At 36.5% G+C, this 14,857-nt stretch overlaps 1 protein-coding gene and 1 pseudogene across 1 annotated transcript; both read right to left on the reverse strand.

Moving 5' to 3' along the window:
- Positions 1-397: 397 nt before the first annotated feature.
- LOC106304534 (14 kDa proline-rich protein DC2.15) lies at positions 398-1,067 on the reverse strand. Its single transcript, XM_013740934.1, has one exon. It carries the CDS (start codon positions 1,027-1,029, stop codon positions 658-660), a length of 372 nt encoding a protein of 123 aa, XP_013596388.1. The 5' UTR covers positions 1,030-1,067; the 3' UTR covers positions 398-657.
- A 2,873-nt stretch (positions 1,068-3,940) lies between these two features.
- On the reverse strand, positions 3,941-5,931 carry LOC106303350 (annotated as a pseudogene).
- Positions 5,932-14,857: the final 8,926 nt, after the last annotated feature.

Genomic DNA, 14,857 nt, shown 5'->3' on the forward strand with positions numbered 1-14,857 from the left:
CGCTTTTATCTTTATCGGGCCTTTAGGCCTTTGGACTTTTATCGTTTATGTTATTCCTATTTCAGACTTTCGGTTTATGTCGTATTTTATATTTCGAATGTTATCGATGTTGGGCTTTTAGGCCTTTTGGTATCGTATTGACTTTTATATTATGATATGAAGATTATTATTATTTGAGTTGTATTATTATTTTATTTTCACTTTTATCAATTTATTATATTTCGAAAGTAGCGGGTGCCACATTTTGGTATCAGAGTTATTTACTTATCGTAACATTTTATTATGTAAATCGGGGTGTCACAACTATATGTTGAATATCATAGATATTCAACTGAACTGATACATATCTTTTATCATTTAGGTTCTATCCAAATTTTTGGGAAATCATATTCTCACATACTAAATCCGCAATTTGCTCTTTTTAACATATGATATGGGGAACAAAACAAACGTAACACTTAATTATATATTATGATTCGTACACATAACAGATTTATTCAAGTATTATTCTTCGTACACATAACAACATTTGTAGTCCTTATTATTACGCCCTGTTTAACAACGAAACACACATCAACTCTGTATAACATGAATAAGAAAGCATACTTGCGTTGTAAGTAGTTACTGGATAAGGTTCTCGTTTTTAATCAGGTGAGATTAAGGGCTAGATACTGGTGATGGTGGACACTGAAAGCCAATAGGAAAAACCATATTACAAGCGAAAAATATTGTTCTAACGGCCTTATCGATACCGTAAACCAAAGGAAGTGGCCTGAAGACAAAGCAGAGGCAATCGGCTACTTGGACGTTCGTAAGGCCAGTGATAGCACTGCAACACGGCCGTGCTCTGGTGTCGCCAGCAATGACATTGGCTAGGCCAAGGACATTGGCGCATACACCAAGTTGCAATGGATCTCTAGGACACGTACCAAAGCCCGGTGAAGGCGAGAGAAAGAGGTCAGCCTCGGCGAGGCTGAAGATGAGGAAGATGATGATGAGGCTAATGGTGGTTGAGCTCTTTGAGACCATTTTTATGTATTTGTTGATTTTAAAGTGTGAATGCTTGTGGTGAGGCTTTGTGGGTAGTACATACTACTATTTATAGAGCCATGAAAAGCATTGAATATAAAACGTCGTCACCTTTATTATTTAACTCGAATTGCCTAACAGTAATTTCATAATTAAATGAGGTCTTAAAGATTTAGGCAAGTGTTACCCCACAGTACTCTCTCTCTCATGAACTATGATTAATCCGGATTCTTAGAGTGAGGTTCTTAACGAAATATAAGAAACTGTTTCTTAATTTTTAACTAAAAAAATTAAGAACCGGTTCTTAAAAGCTAAAAGTTAAAAGATAGTTTCTTATATTACGCTAAGAACCCCACCTTAAGAACTCTCCATTAGCCATGTTTTTAAGCATCTCTGAGCTTGGTTCTAATTATGAGTTTGTAAGAACATGGACAATAGTGAGATCTTCCATCGGTTTCTCTTGTATAATATTCTCTTTGTTTCATATTAAGTGTTGTTGTAGAAAAAAAATTTTGTTGCAAAAAGTAACTAAAAGTATGTGATATTTGAGCTTTTATCTTGTTTATCCCTTATTCTTATTTTTTTTTCTTAATTGCTGAGATAAATATTAGCTACTCTAAAAACGCCTTTTTAGTCGCTTTGACAATAGAAAAAGGCAGATTACTTTAGAATTTTTAAATATTTATATCTACAACAAAATGGATCTATAAAAATAATATATTTTATTTTATTTAATATATTAGTTTATTTTAATTATTTTTTATTTTGTGGATTTGGATCGAATACCTCATCCACGAATGAACCTGTCAACAGAGTTTTTCCGCTGCCCGTGCCATCGTTCTTTATCAGCGAGGCAGCAGCCAAAGTTAAGTATGCAGCGGGATCCTTTTGGTATGGACATGTAATGCCTCTGACGGCTCTATCGCACGCCTTTTTCATCTCCCTACAGATTAAATGGATACTTAGGTAGGACCCTTCTTGCAATATATTATTTCGAGATTCTTCAAAGCAAGATAAGTTCTAATACCATCTCTATTCCTATTCTATTTTTTTCTCTAAAATAGAGTAAAAATGCGCTAAACCAACTTCATATCTCATTACATAATAAAATTTATTTCATAAATAGAGAAATTTATTTTTTGTTTGTTCACCACTCTCATGGAGTGGAAAATGAAGTAGGATTGAAATAATTTTTCTCTATTTTTATTTTTACTCTAAAAAAATGGAATTTTATACAATATAACTTCTTAAGTGATTTTATATGATAAGTAACCCATGTGCGCACGGTTTAAATCTAAGGTCATGGATGTATGCATTTTTTTATTAATTTACTGGATGTAGTTTATAATATGTGTATCGTCATCCAGTCGGTTAAACATTATGTTTTTCTTTTCACAAAATTGTTAAATAATCAGTTGGGAGAGGACGAATTATTTCCGTGAGAAGTATCGTATAAAACATATTTCCCCATGAAACACAATTTGGTATTGGTTAAGACAATTTCCGGTATAATCACAAAACCAAACAAAAAAAACTCTTAAATAGAACCGAAACCTAATTCAGTTAAACCCAAACAAAAAGCGTGACCCGACCATCATCCTCTTCCTCACCCCTTTTTCCCCAGATTTTACCCAATTTTTCCTTCACCTAATCCCTAACCAATCACTTCTTCATCTACATATGTATTGCTTCCATTAATTAATTTCTTCTTTCTTCTCTCATTGTTTTGGATATGCTTGTTAATCTCGTCGCTAGCAATACAGACATGTTCTTCAAGAGAGATAAAGAGATTAGTATCACCATTAACCCAATGGTTTACAAGTTTTGATTCAACGGCCCCACCACCTCTATCACCATTAACACATTGTTTCTTTATGTCTTCTCCTTCAGCCCCATTCTGAATAAATCAAATCTCTTATTAATTGGAGAAAACTGTCATTAGTGTCTCAAGTTTAATAATATTTAGACAAGAACATCAATGGATCAGAGAAGACAAGTCTCACGTAGAAGTAAAAGAAAAAGGAAGAAACTTTGTGGGTTTATGATTTTGATTTCTTGACTACTACTACTATGGCTTCAAGCTGGGTTTTCGAAAATTTCTGAGTCTTTGAATTCAGCCATGGTTACAGATTGATGAAGGAATAAGAAGACCAGAAGCGTTGGTTTGTTTTATTTTTTTGTAGAGTCAGGTTTAATTTTTGAATTTGGTTTAGTTTGGTTTATTATTAAAATTTTGATGGTTTTGGTTTATCAGTAAAATTTTTAAACCAAGTAATTTAATTTTATGGGGCCATGGATTTCGAACTTTTAATCTATAGTAAGCTTAAGTTTCATGAAGAAATAGGTTTAGAACTTTTATTTCGGAGAAATCCAGAATGAGGTCATAATTTGAGAAACATACGATACGGTGCTATACGATATTTCTCGTGGGGAAATGGGTAAATAGCTCGTCTTCCCTAATCAGTTCATTAAAAAATCAAAATCTACATTAATTTGAATTTGACTCTATTTATTTATACGAACAGAAAAGGTTAATATCAAGAAATATAGGAGACGCCGAGTTTACGGTCTTTTTTCCCGAAAGGTTACAGATTCTTGTTAAGCTGAAATCCAAAGAGAAAAACATTAGATTCTGCATGCATTTTGTTTGAGATTTATGTTTACGTGTGTATCAAGTTGTTCGATAAAAAAGTTCGGAGCGCTATCCATGAACTCCGAAGGTTTCGTATGTTTAAGAAACAAATATAATAATTACACAATGGTAAGCCAATATAATCTTTATAAACTTTTTTATTTCACATTTGGAATAAAGTATAAAAGTTACAAAGCTCAAGTTATATGAAAATAGGAGAGTTACGGTTTGAGTGTATATTGAGTATAATTTTAGTTACTGGGTGGCAAAAGGAAGTGGTCATGGGCAAGTGAAGCCTGGAGGAGTACTGGAACCGCGGCCACAATTCCTGAAGAGTGTGCTGATATTAGGAGGGAGACTTCCACGTGGTGCTCTAGCTGACTCACACAAGCAAGCAAGTGCATCAGCATCGGACAGGTTACGGAGGATAGAACAACATGCCTGCACACTTCCAACTCCTATAATACGATCGATAATACTTAGGATATTTTCACATATTCTTAATTGGGGGCCAATCCTACGGTGGCATATTCCAAGCAGGGAAGGTGGAGGTGGTGGCGGGGACCTTGGCAAAGATACCGGTGGTGCACGTGGTGGAGAAGTTGGTGGAGACACTGGTGGTACTCTTTGTGGAGGAACAGCTGGTGGAAGTTTTGGTGGAGAGACCGGTGGTGCCCGTGGAGGAGAAGTTGGTGGCATTCTTGGCGGAGACATTGGTGGTGTTTGTGGAGGAGCTGTTGGTGGACGTCTTGGTGGAGACACAGGTGGTACAAGCGTAGGAGAGGTTGGTGGTGCTTCTGGTGGAGACATAGGTGGTGCCTTTGGAGGAAATGTTGGTGGGCTTCCTGACGGAGACATCAGTGGTGCAAGCGGAGGAGAGGTTGGTGGTGTTCTTGGAGGAGACATAGGTGGTGCTCGCGGAGGAGCTATTGGTGGTGTTATAGGTGGAGACAATGGAGGTGTTTGTGGAGAAACCGTTGGTGGAATCCTAGGCGGTGACATGGGTGGTGATCGTGGAGGAGAGGTTGGTGGTGTTTGTGGAGAAATTGTTGGTGGTATTATTGGAGGAGAAATTGGTGGTGTTCTTGGCGGAGACACTGGTGGAAGAGAGACTGGTGGTATTTTGGGAAGAGGCACTGGTGGAATAGAGACTGGTGGTGTTTTTGGAAGAGACACTGGTGGAAGAGACGTTGGTGGTATTCTTGGAAGAGACACTGGTGGAAGAAAGACTGGTGGAAGAGACACTGGTGGTAATCTTGGAAGAGACACAGGTGGAAGAGACACTGGTGGTGTTCTTGGAAGAGACACGGGTGGAAGAGACACGGGTGGAAAAGATACTGGTGGTATACTTGGAAGAGACAATGGTGGAAGAGAGACTGGTGGAAGAGACACTGGTGGTATTCTTGGAAGAGACACGGGTGGAAGAGATACTGGTGGTGTTCTTGGAAGAGACACTGGTGGAAGAGAGACTGGTGAAAGAGACACTGGTGGTATTATTGGAAGAGACACTGGTGGAATTGTTGGCGGGTTCCTTGGCGGAGACACGGGTGGTGCACTCAGAGGAGAGGTTGATGGAGTTCTCGGTGGCGAAACAGGTGGTGTTTGTGGAGGAATCATTGGTGAATTTTTTGGTGGAGACGCCGGTCGTAAACGTGGAGAAGAGGTTGGTGACGTTTTGGCGGAGAAACAGGTGGTGCTAGTGGAGAAATCATTGGCGGACTCCTAGGCGGAGACACCGGTGGTGCACGCGGAGGAGAGGTTGGTGGTATTTTTGGTGGAGACATTGATGGTGTTTGTGGAGCAGCTGTTGGTAGACTTTTCGGCGGAGACACTGGTGGTGTACTTGGAGGAGAGGTTGGTGGTGTTTTTGGCGGAGAGGTTGGTGATGCACGTGGAGGAGACATTGGTGGTGTTCTTGACGGAGACACAAGAGGTGTTCGTGACGGGATCGTTGGGGGAGACACTGGTGTTCCACGAGGAGGAGAATTTGGTGGTATACTTGGTGGAAACACTGGTTGTGTTTGTGGAGGAACCGTTGGTACACTCCTTGGTGGAGACATTGGTGGTGTACGCGGAAGAGAGTTTGGTGGCATTCTTGGCGGAGAAACTGGTGATGCACGAGGAGGAGAAGTTGGTGCCGCTCTTGGCTTTGGTGGTGGAGGTGGAGGTGCACGGGGGCGAGTTGGTCTATTGGCTTCAGTGTGGCCTAAGAGGAAGATGGTAAGTGCAAAGAAGAGAGCTAAGGTTGTTGGTGAATATTTTGGATCCATTTTCTTCATGGTGTTTTGTCCTCAACGGAGGACTGTTGTATAGATATTGGTGATCTGAAATGAAGTTAGCTTGTTAGAATTTATAGGGTTTTAAGATGCTCGCTACGATGTTTATGTGCCACTTTTTACTATAGGCAACCCTCATCAATCATCATGAAAGGCTTAGAGATAAATGTGCTTCACTCTACATATGTAGGAGCCGCGTGTCTGTACATTAAGAGCATCAGCATCAGTGAACTCCATGGAGAATTCACACATTTTTCGAAAAAAAAATATTAAAATAAACAAAAGCAACCAACCTGCCTCTTGGGAGTTCACTGCACTGAACCCGGATCATCACTGTAGCGCGGGTCCCACGACACGTGGCGGCCCGCGATTGGTCCGATTAATAAATTTCTTTTTTTTGAAAAAAAAACAAAAATCAAACAGAAAAAAAATAATAATAAAAAAATATTTTGTGAATCCTTTTGATGGGGTTCACTAATGCTGATACTCTAAGGGCCTGTGAGAATTAATTTTATTCATCTATTTATTACATTTACGTGACTATATTCACATTTCATATGTTAGCAACGTTCGTTTAGACAATCTCAATGTGAGATCTAGGTCTGTTCGTTTGTACATCTGGAAAATGCATCCAGATGGTCCATCTAGGTGTCTTATCCAGATGCTCCATCTGGGTGTTGTTCGTTTTTTTCATTTCGTCCATGCATCCAGATGAATCATCTGAATGCAACTATGTTTGTTTGCTTTTCATTTTTTAACTTTCATCTGCATCCAGGTGGACTTGTTAATAAAATGGCTAAAATATAATTTTTTACGTTTCGGCGGAAAAATAGCATTTTTACTGTTTTGGCGGAAAATATTTTTGCGGTTTTTGAGGAAAATGTGTTTTTGGCGAAAAAGTGCATTTTTGTGGGTTTCGCGGAAAAAATACGTTTTTATGGGGTTGGCGGAAAAATATGTTTTTTCGGTTTGGACGAGAAAAGTGTGTTCTGCTGTTTTGGCGGGAAAAGTATTTTTGACTGGAAAAGTTTTTTTCACGATTTTGGCAGGAAAAGTTTTTTTCGCGATTTTGGCGGGAAAAGTTTTTTTTTTTGCGATTTTGGCGGGAAAAGCATTTTTGCGGTTTCGGCGGGAAAATACATTTTTGCGGTTTCGGCGGGAAAATACATTTTTGCGGTTTCGGCGGGAAAATACATTTTTCCGGTTTTGGTGGGAAAATGTGTTTTCCGGTTTTGGAGAGAAAATGCGTTTTCCAATTTTGGCGGGAAAATTATGTTTTCCGGTTTTGGCGAGAAAATTCCATTTTCCGGTTTTGGCGGGAAAATTATGTTTTCCGGTTTTGGCGGGAAAATTATGTTTTCCCGTTTTGGCGGGAAATTATGTTTTTCCGGTTTTGACGAGAAAATGCTTTTTGCGGTTTTGGCTGGAAAATACTTTTTGGAGTTTTGGCGGAAATATGCGTTTTTTGTTTTTGGCGGAAAAATGCATTTTTTTTTGTTTTGACGGAAAAATGCGTTTTCGGTCTTGGTCGAAAAGTGTGATTTTACTGGTTTGGCCGAAAAATGTGTTTTTATGGAAATGTGCGTTTTACGTTTTTTTTTTTGCAGAAAAACGGTTTTGAAATGCAATTTTTGGTTATAGCGGAAAAATGTATATGCAAAAAAAAATATAATTTACGGTTTGAAAATAATATTTTGATTTTAAAAAGTCATTTTTGTCATTTATCATTTTGGACTGAACTAGATGCATCTGCAGCCAGATGCACCATCAAGACTCACCTTCATTTGAGTGAGAATTTGAGATGAGTTTTTAAAAATTCAGCTGGGTGATCCATCTGGATGTAGCATTATAATGCACAGAACGAATATCTATTTGCATCTTCACCCAGATGGATCACCTGGGTGAGCAAACGAACATGGCACTAGTAGAGGTGTCAAAACGGCAAGACATGCGAGCTAGCGAGGTATACCAAGGATCCTTGGTTAAGTATGACAATTGAACTGTCTAAAACCCTAGGGATCATTTTGTTAAATTCTGTTTTTTCTTATATATTGTGCACTTGGGACAGGATCAAACTGAAGCTCTTGTATCATTCATAAAATTATGGGTTTAGTATTTTATATCTATCTATACTAATAAAGTTGAGTATTCTCTTTTCTTAGGCCTCCACCTTAGCATATACCATGGGGCTTTTGTTGACATGTGGCATCTTTTCTCTATAATTATGAACATAATATTCTTGACGAATGGGATTCTATTTCTTAAATAACATGCCCAAGTAAAACCTATCTTTCATCACTTCCACTCTGCACCTTGCCGACAAAAGTTTCAGGTTTTGTGTTCGTCGATCGCATTTCCATCTTCTCCGTAACGTCTCATTGATTTTACTTGGGTCCGAGCTTATGCCTAATTAACCCACTCATCCACTGTCCAGCATTCAATCCCCCTCATCGATTCCAAAGTAACCGTCTAAAGCTCCAACTGTAAATATCTACTCTTTCAGCCATGGTCAGCAAAGCTTCGATGAAATCTAAGCAAATTCTCTATTAACTTGAGTCAACTCAGAGATCATGGAAGGATCTCTATCTCTGGTGCTTGCTTTGATGCTGGACGAGGCATCATCTCCGTTCAACAGGTAAGTATAGCTCTCTTTGTTGTGTCATTAGATTCACTACATACCAATCTTTGTGTGATGTTAATTTGTTTTTTGTCTGCATATTAAAGGAACGAACATACTACAAGACCCTTCATGGAACTTGCATAACTAAAGCTCTTAAAAAGCCTAAGCCCCGCAAAGTTGGAATCTTCGATGTTGGTACCGAGAAAGGTATGCAACTAGATTCTTGGCAACTACTAACGGAAAAAGAGGGTGAATGAATTTTAGAGAAAGTTATGTGTTTTATTGTCGTGTGAGCAGGTAGGTCGGTGAAGGAGATCGTTGAAGTCGTCTTGCAAGAACCATGAGAAGGAGTTTAACTGGAGCAAGAGTTCCTTATGCTTTAAATTTCTCGATGTTAACAGAAAATCCTCATTACATCCAGTAGCCCCACTTCAAGACTCACTTATCCGAAGGCTTTAGCTTCAAAAACCCATGTGGTATGGTCCACCAAAGGTTGTTCTTTTTATATGATTGCAACTTGGCTTGAACTATAAAAATATCCTTGGATGGAAGAAAAACGTATATCTTCCTGGTGGATGGTGGACTTAGGCGAAGATCACCAGGTCTCCTCCATTACTTCTCTTTTTATCACATCATTTGTTTTCGTAAATACACATGCAGTCCAAGAACTTCATAACCTGAGTATCAGAAAGCTTATTTCGTTTTTAGTTTGATATCTAAGACCCTAACCAGCTAAGTATTGTAGGATGCAGCTTATGTGCAGCTACTACACTTTCAGACGATGGGTCAAGAGCATACGCTAGGTCTTGGAAGATTCAGGTATCTTATCTATATGTTTAACCCTAGACTTTATGTCTTATTAAGATAAGCACCTTAGGAAGATTATGTGTGTCTTGATGGGTATGAAGGGATCAATGGATGGGAAAACATGGACGGACTTGAGAACTCTACGGTTACTTGGAACTCTAGGGTTACTTCCGTTGAAAACTACACTGCTATGAAATATCCTGTTGACTGTCTCCACTACACACATGTGCCTTTCGATTACCATATCTAGACACAGTGAAGGAAAGTTTCCAAGTATGGCTTTTTACTTCTATCTCTTGTGGTCAGTGAACTGTCTTTGTAATCTTACTTGAACATGACATGGTGTGTTTCCAAGCAGGAGAAAACATTTATAGAGCAGGTGGTAGCAGATGAAAGCGATATGGAAGGTGTTCCACCAGCTTGCTCGAGGATACTGAACTGGCATCTTCACTTGGCTGCCTTAGATGTCCCTTATCCACAAGGGTGGGTGATCCAAAATAATATCAAATCTGTTATAACTGTGAGATAGTTCCAAGATACAAGTTTTGACTGGTAAAGATTTATAGGGTTCATGAACTTTTGAAGTCTCAGGTGTTTAGGAACTTATAAGCAAAAGTGAAGTTCAAGACTGTGAAAATTTGGTGTATTTAGTATGAGATGGACTTATATTTTTTCCTTTGGACATTGTTTCAATACACGGTCTGAGTCTAGACCACAATGAACAAAGTAATGAATTGTTCACAATCATTACATAACTGTTCATATTTTGTGTCTAGAACGGTTACAAGTATTTTCGAAGTGAATGGTCTTTCAAGATTTGATTCTAGGCTGGTTTAGTATGAAATATAGCAGGGTGATAAGCCTTTGGAATATGTTTATTTTTGTGTGTTTGTGTTCTTTTAGTGAAATAATTAGGTTATTGACTTTGTGTTTGTTGAAAACATTTTTTGTGATTTTTTTTTTTACTTAAGTGATATTGTTCGAGAGTTTCTCAAAATTTTTGTTTCTCGAGTTGTTGGAATGGTGATAAACACAATGGTATGGATCTTGGGTGAGAGTTAAATGATAATTTGCATTTATAAACTGATTTTGATAGCTTTTTTTAAATCTCCTTTCAACCAAAAGAAATTTTAGAATATAATTTTCTTCTTCGCTATAAATCAAAACACTATACGAACACCCACCTATATATCACTTCAATTTCTTTTTTTTGGCTTGCTAACTGAGAAACCTGTTGAACCAAAGCTTTACTTTTAAAAAAATATAGAAGTTATCATTTATTAGATATTTCTTAGGCAAACACAGATAGCTTCGGAAATGAATGTATAAACTCAGCTCCTCATCGATAAATTAGTTTACAAATAAACACAAGCAGCTCCAATAAAAAAATGAATTTTAAAACTCTTACTTCTTAGTTAACAAACAAGAAAGGACGTGATTTTTGAAAACCAAAATGGAGCCACCAAATTTATTAGAATGAGAACCTATCTTCTGATTTCTTGATGATCAAGCAAATAAATTGTCTATCAATTTGACTCGGTTGTTTCAAACACATTGAAAAGTAACATAATCCATTTGGTAAGAAATTATACATCAATGGTCATTTAAGTGAAATGCATAACGTCCACAAAGAAACTGTTTCATCCTAAACGGATCTCCTATAAAAATGCCTGGTTTATCAACATATTGGTTGAGTTGATCGGAAGTCAGCCTTACTGCTCAACTTAAAGAAGAAACACACAAATATTACGCAACTTAAAGAAGAAACACACAAATATTACTGATATAGGATAGATTTCATTACACAAATACGAAATATGGTCAACCATTAATCTAAAACATTACACCAAAAAATTACTAATTACAACAACAAATGTGACAAAAAATACGTTGGTAGACAAGAAAAAATGAATCGAAACAAAAAAAAAAGTTACACGAAAATCAAGGTCCGGAAACATAGTAAACCAACAAAATAACATCCACCTCCAAATGGATAATAAGCCAAACTTAGCCCAAATAAATAAATCATTTTCGTGTCCTATCACTCCTTCATCAGTCACCCCAAATTGCCTACAATCTAAGCTCCAAATCCACATGCAATTAGCTTCTACATTAAGAAAAATTTAAAAAAAAATGTAACCAGTAATAAAATAGCAATAACTGGAGCAAACTAAAGAAAATTTAAAAGATATAAATGTTTACCCTTCTTCGCCACATGCTATTCGTCTTCTTCATTACACACTTAAATAGCACGAGAAACTATCATTTTCTCCTCGGCATAAAACTATAGAAGTACACATCTATTGACCTAAAATAAACCTATAATTATCCCATTATAATAAATTTACAGTTCAAAAATCAGCAACAAAACAAATGAAGACCAGAGTTGGGAATTTAGAAACAGAAACCTCTCATTTCTACTAAGATGCTTTTGAAGATATAGTACATTAATTGTATAATGTGACATTTCCTAAAATAAATTACTAATTTATTATTTAGTAGAAACAATAATATATCCTAATGAACAATCAAAAGAAAAAAAATACCCAACAACTAGAAAACATAAAAACATAATACATGTTTGCTAGAAACCCATATCGACCATCAAAATGTAACATCTCCAACAACATCATACAAAGCAGGTAAAAGAACAGACACACACGATACAAGAGCTTATCCACATATACTGGTGATTCAAAGATTATGAACGATTTAAACTTATTAGAGAATAACATACGAACCCGGCGCGTAGCGCCGGAATACCACTAGTTAGTTCTAAAGTAGAAGTAATTAAGAATTAATCAGTCGGTGATGACTAGTTCGATCAGTATCTCTTAACTATCAATTTAAGTCACATTAACTAATTTTAACATGTATTAGATTAAGCATGAGCAAAATATTTGGATCCGGAAATTGAAACCGACTGATCCAAATAGGAGGGGTGTTAAACCAAATAAAATCCATTGAGAAATAATTTTAATATTCAAAAAACTTGAACTGAACCAAAAATTTGTGTGTATTTAAGGGCCCAAAATTATAATTATAGATTTAAATATATTAGTTACTTTTGGGTAATTATAATATTTTGAATACTTTTGGATAATTTTGATATATTTGTTTGTAAAAATATCTAGACCCAAATTAAAACTAATTTTTGGTTCTTTTAAAAATATTCCAAATGCAAACCAAATCTGAACCGATCTGAATGTCCATATCTATATTAGGAACCCCAAATCAAAATGAATGAGCAAACCAATTAGAAATAAACAAAAAAACGTAATCCATACATATATGTTATAGAAATCTACTAAATTAACAAATAAATGGTGATAGTCCGATAGTTTTGATCTCACCTTACATCCATCCTCTTCTTAAAAATGGACTGTGGATATGAGTGAAGATGTGTAAATCACTAAAATTCAATTCGATATCAAATTTGTGACTGAGTAAATAGGTTATGGGTTAGAAAGTTTGACTTTTATCGCGATTCGATTTTCATTAATTTTATCGCCAAACCTTTTTTCTATAGACCAGGGTTACTTTTGAATTTTAAGTTACCGTTCCCGGCAAGTCTCTATAGCAAAGGCTAGTTGAAAATAGAGATTTGGTTTTACAGTTACATATGTGCCATTAAATTTCCTTTTTCTATCGAGCACACGTATGCTATTAGAATGTTTCACTTTCATACAGTAAAACACAAAACATTAGTAAAAAATTTTCCATATTAAAATTATTAAATTTAGGTGGGGGTGCCTTTTCTTATGAGAATTTGCGAAATGCCTATAATGTTTTTACCTTGTAATTTACTAAAAAAATTGTAACAAGCTTTTGATCAAAAAAAAAAATTGTAACAAGCTAAAATAGTAAAAAAAAGGCATCAATTCTTATGAAACGAAAAGAACACGTATAATGATTATTGACGGGATCAGGTAGCACACTTGGTTGCGAATTTTGGGGACTAATTGTCATGCTCACGGGTTCGACATCAGACTGTGGCGAACTGTCGATCCCTGTCACCCACACGGATATGGGCCTACGCTTTAGGGCCCATTTGAATACCCGGAGAGGAGGTCTATCCGTGAGCTGCACTTCCCCTTGAAGATTAGTCTGAGCCTCTCCATGGATCCGGGATACCCCAGATTAAAAAAAAATGATTAATTTTGAACCAAAAGTCATACTTATATTAGTTCATATTATACGTGTTCTTTTCGCGTTCATATAATATTATACTTTATATTAGTTGAACCAAAATAATATTGGTTCAAAATTAAATAAGTGTTATTTTCGTTCAAAATTAATTTTGAACCAAAAGTCATCCTATCTAGTGGTCCAGTGTGGTTAAAAAAAAAATTATATTAGTAAATTCCATTATTAATATTTAATACCAACTTTCTTTTGGAGGCTTGAACTAATGTTCCTTGCCAAAACTTAACAGAGAGCAAATGTCTCAAGCACGAAAACACATTTTGTCAAGAATTCTGTAGAATGTTGAGGCTTGATTGCTTGAACCTTGAACTAATGTTCCTTGACCTAAAATCTTTGGGAAGCTGTAAGTCGTGCTTCTCAATTAAAAATATAAGAAGTTCTTGTGAAATGTATTTAATATAATGATTTGATTAGAATTAAGTAAGAGTTCATTAATGTTTTATACTAAAAATGATTTTTGCATGGTACAAAAACCGTTAAATTTAGATAATCACAATTAAATCATCAGACGTAAATTCTTATAAGAGAACGTAAAGAATCGTCGTCGATATAATAATTTTAAAATTTGTAAAAAAGTATACTTTTTTTAATCTCTTTGGGGGAAAAAACGTCACCTGTCCTTTCTAAATGCCACAATAAAGTGGACTTTTCTTTTGTTTTAAAAGAAGTTGGGTTTTCTACCTAAAAGCTTTGTCACGACCATCCATATCGTTTCGCCTCTTCCACTTCTCCACCGATGTTGCCGAATGATTTCTGCGATAAGCCATGATATTCTTCCACCTCTCTATGTTTCTCCTTGTTGGGTCCCTCTTAGATGGAGAGGACCAATTGGGGTGAACTTAAGAAATAATAATGTTCCCCTTTGACACTAGACATAATAATAGAGTTTTGACAAAAAGAAACAAGAGAGAGAGAAAGGAGAAAAAGAGAGAGAAGGAGAAAACTCGTAAGGTGATTTCAAGACTGGTTTTGGAGAATCAAACGGAACTTGATCGAGCTGATATTTTGTGGGAAGCTTCTTCAGTCAGTGGGTTAGAGATTCACCGAAGAGATTTGTATTTCAACGGTTGGATCTTCTGTTATCTGGGTTTTAGTGAAGCTGGTCGTCACAGTTCTTCAGCGGGACAGTCTTGGGTGTTTGGTAAATCCAACGGTGAGATCTTCTCTTCTTGAGCTGAAATTTGGCAGAGGTATTGTCGACTTGTTTATCTTGGATTTGTACGGTTGGATTAGTTTCTGGAAGCCGGAATCTTTGTGAGCTGAGGTCGTTTGGTTGCTGCCGGTTTT

Source organism: Brassica oleracea, chromosome C7 (assembly GCF_000695525.1).
Source record: "Brassica oleracea var. oleracea cultivar TO1000 chromosome C7, BOL, whole genome shotgun sequence".
In the NCBI taxonomy this organism is placed as follows: domain Eukaryota; kingdom Viridiplantae; phylum Streptophyta; class Magnoliopsida; order Brassicales; family Brassicaceae; genus Brassica; species Brassica oleracea.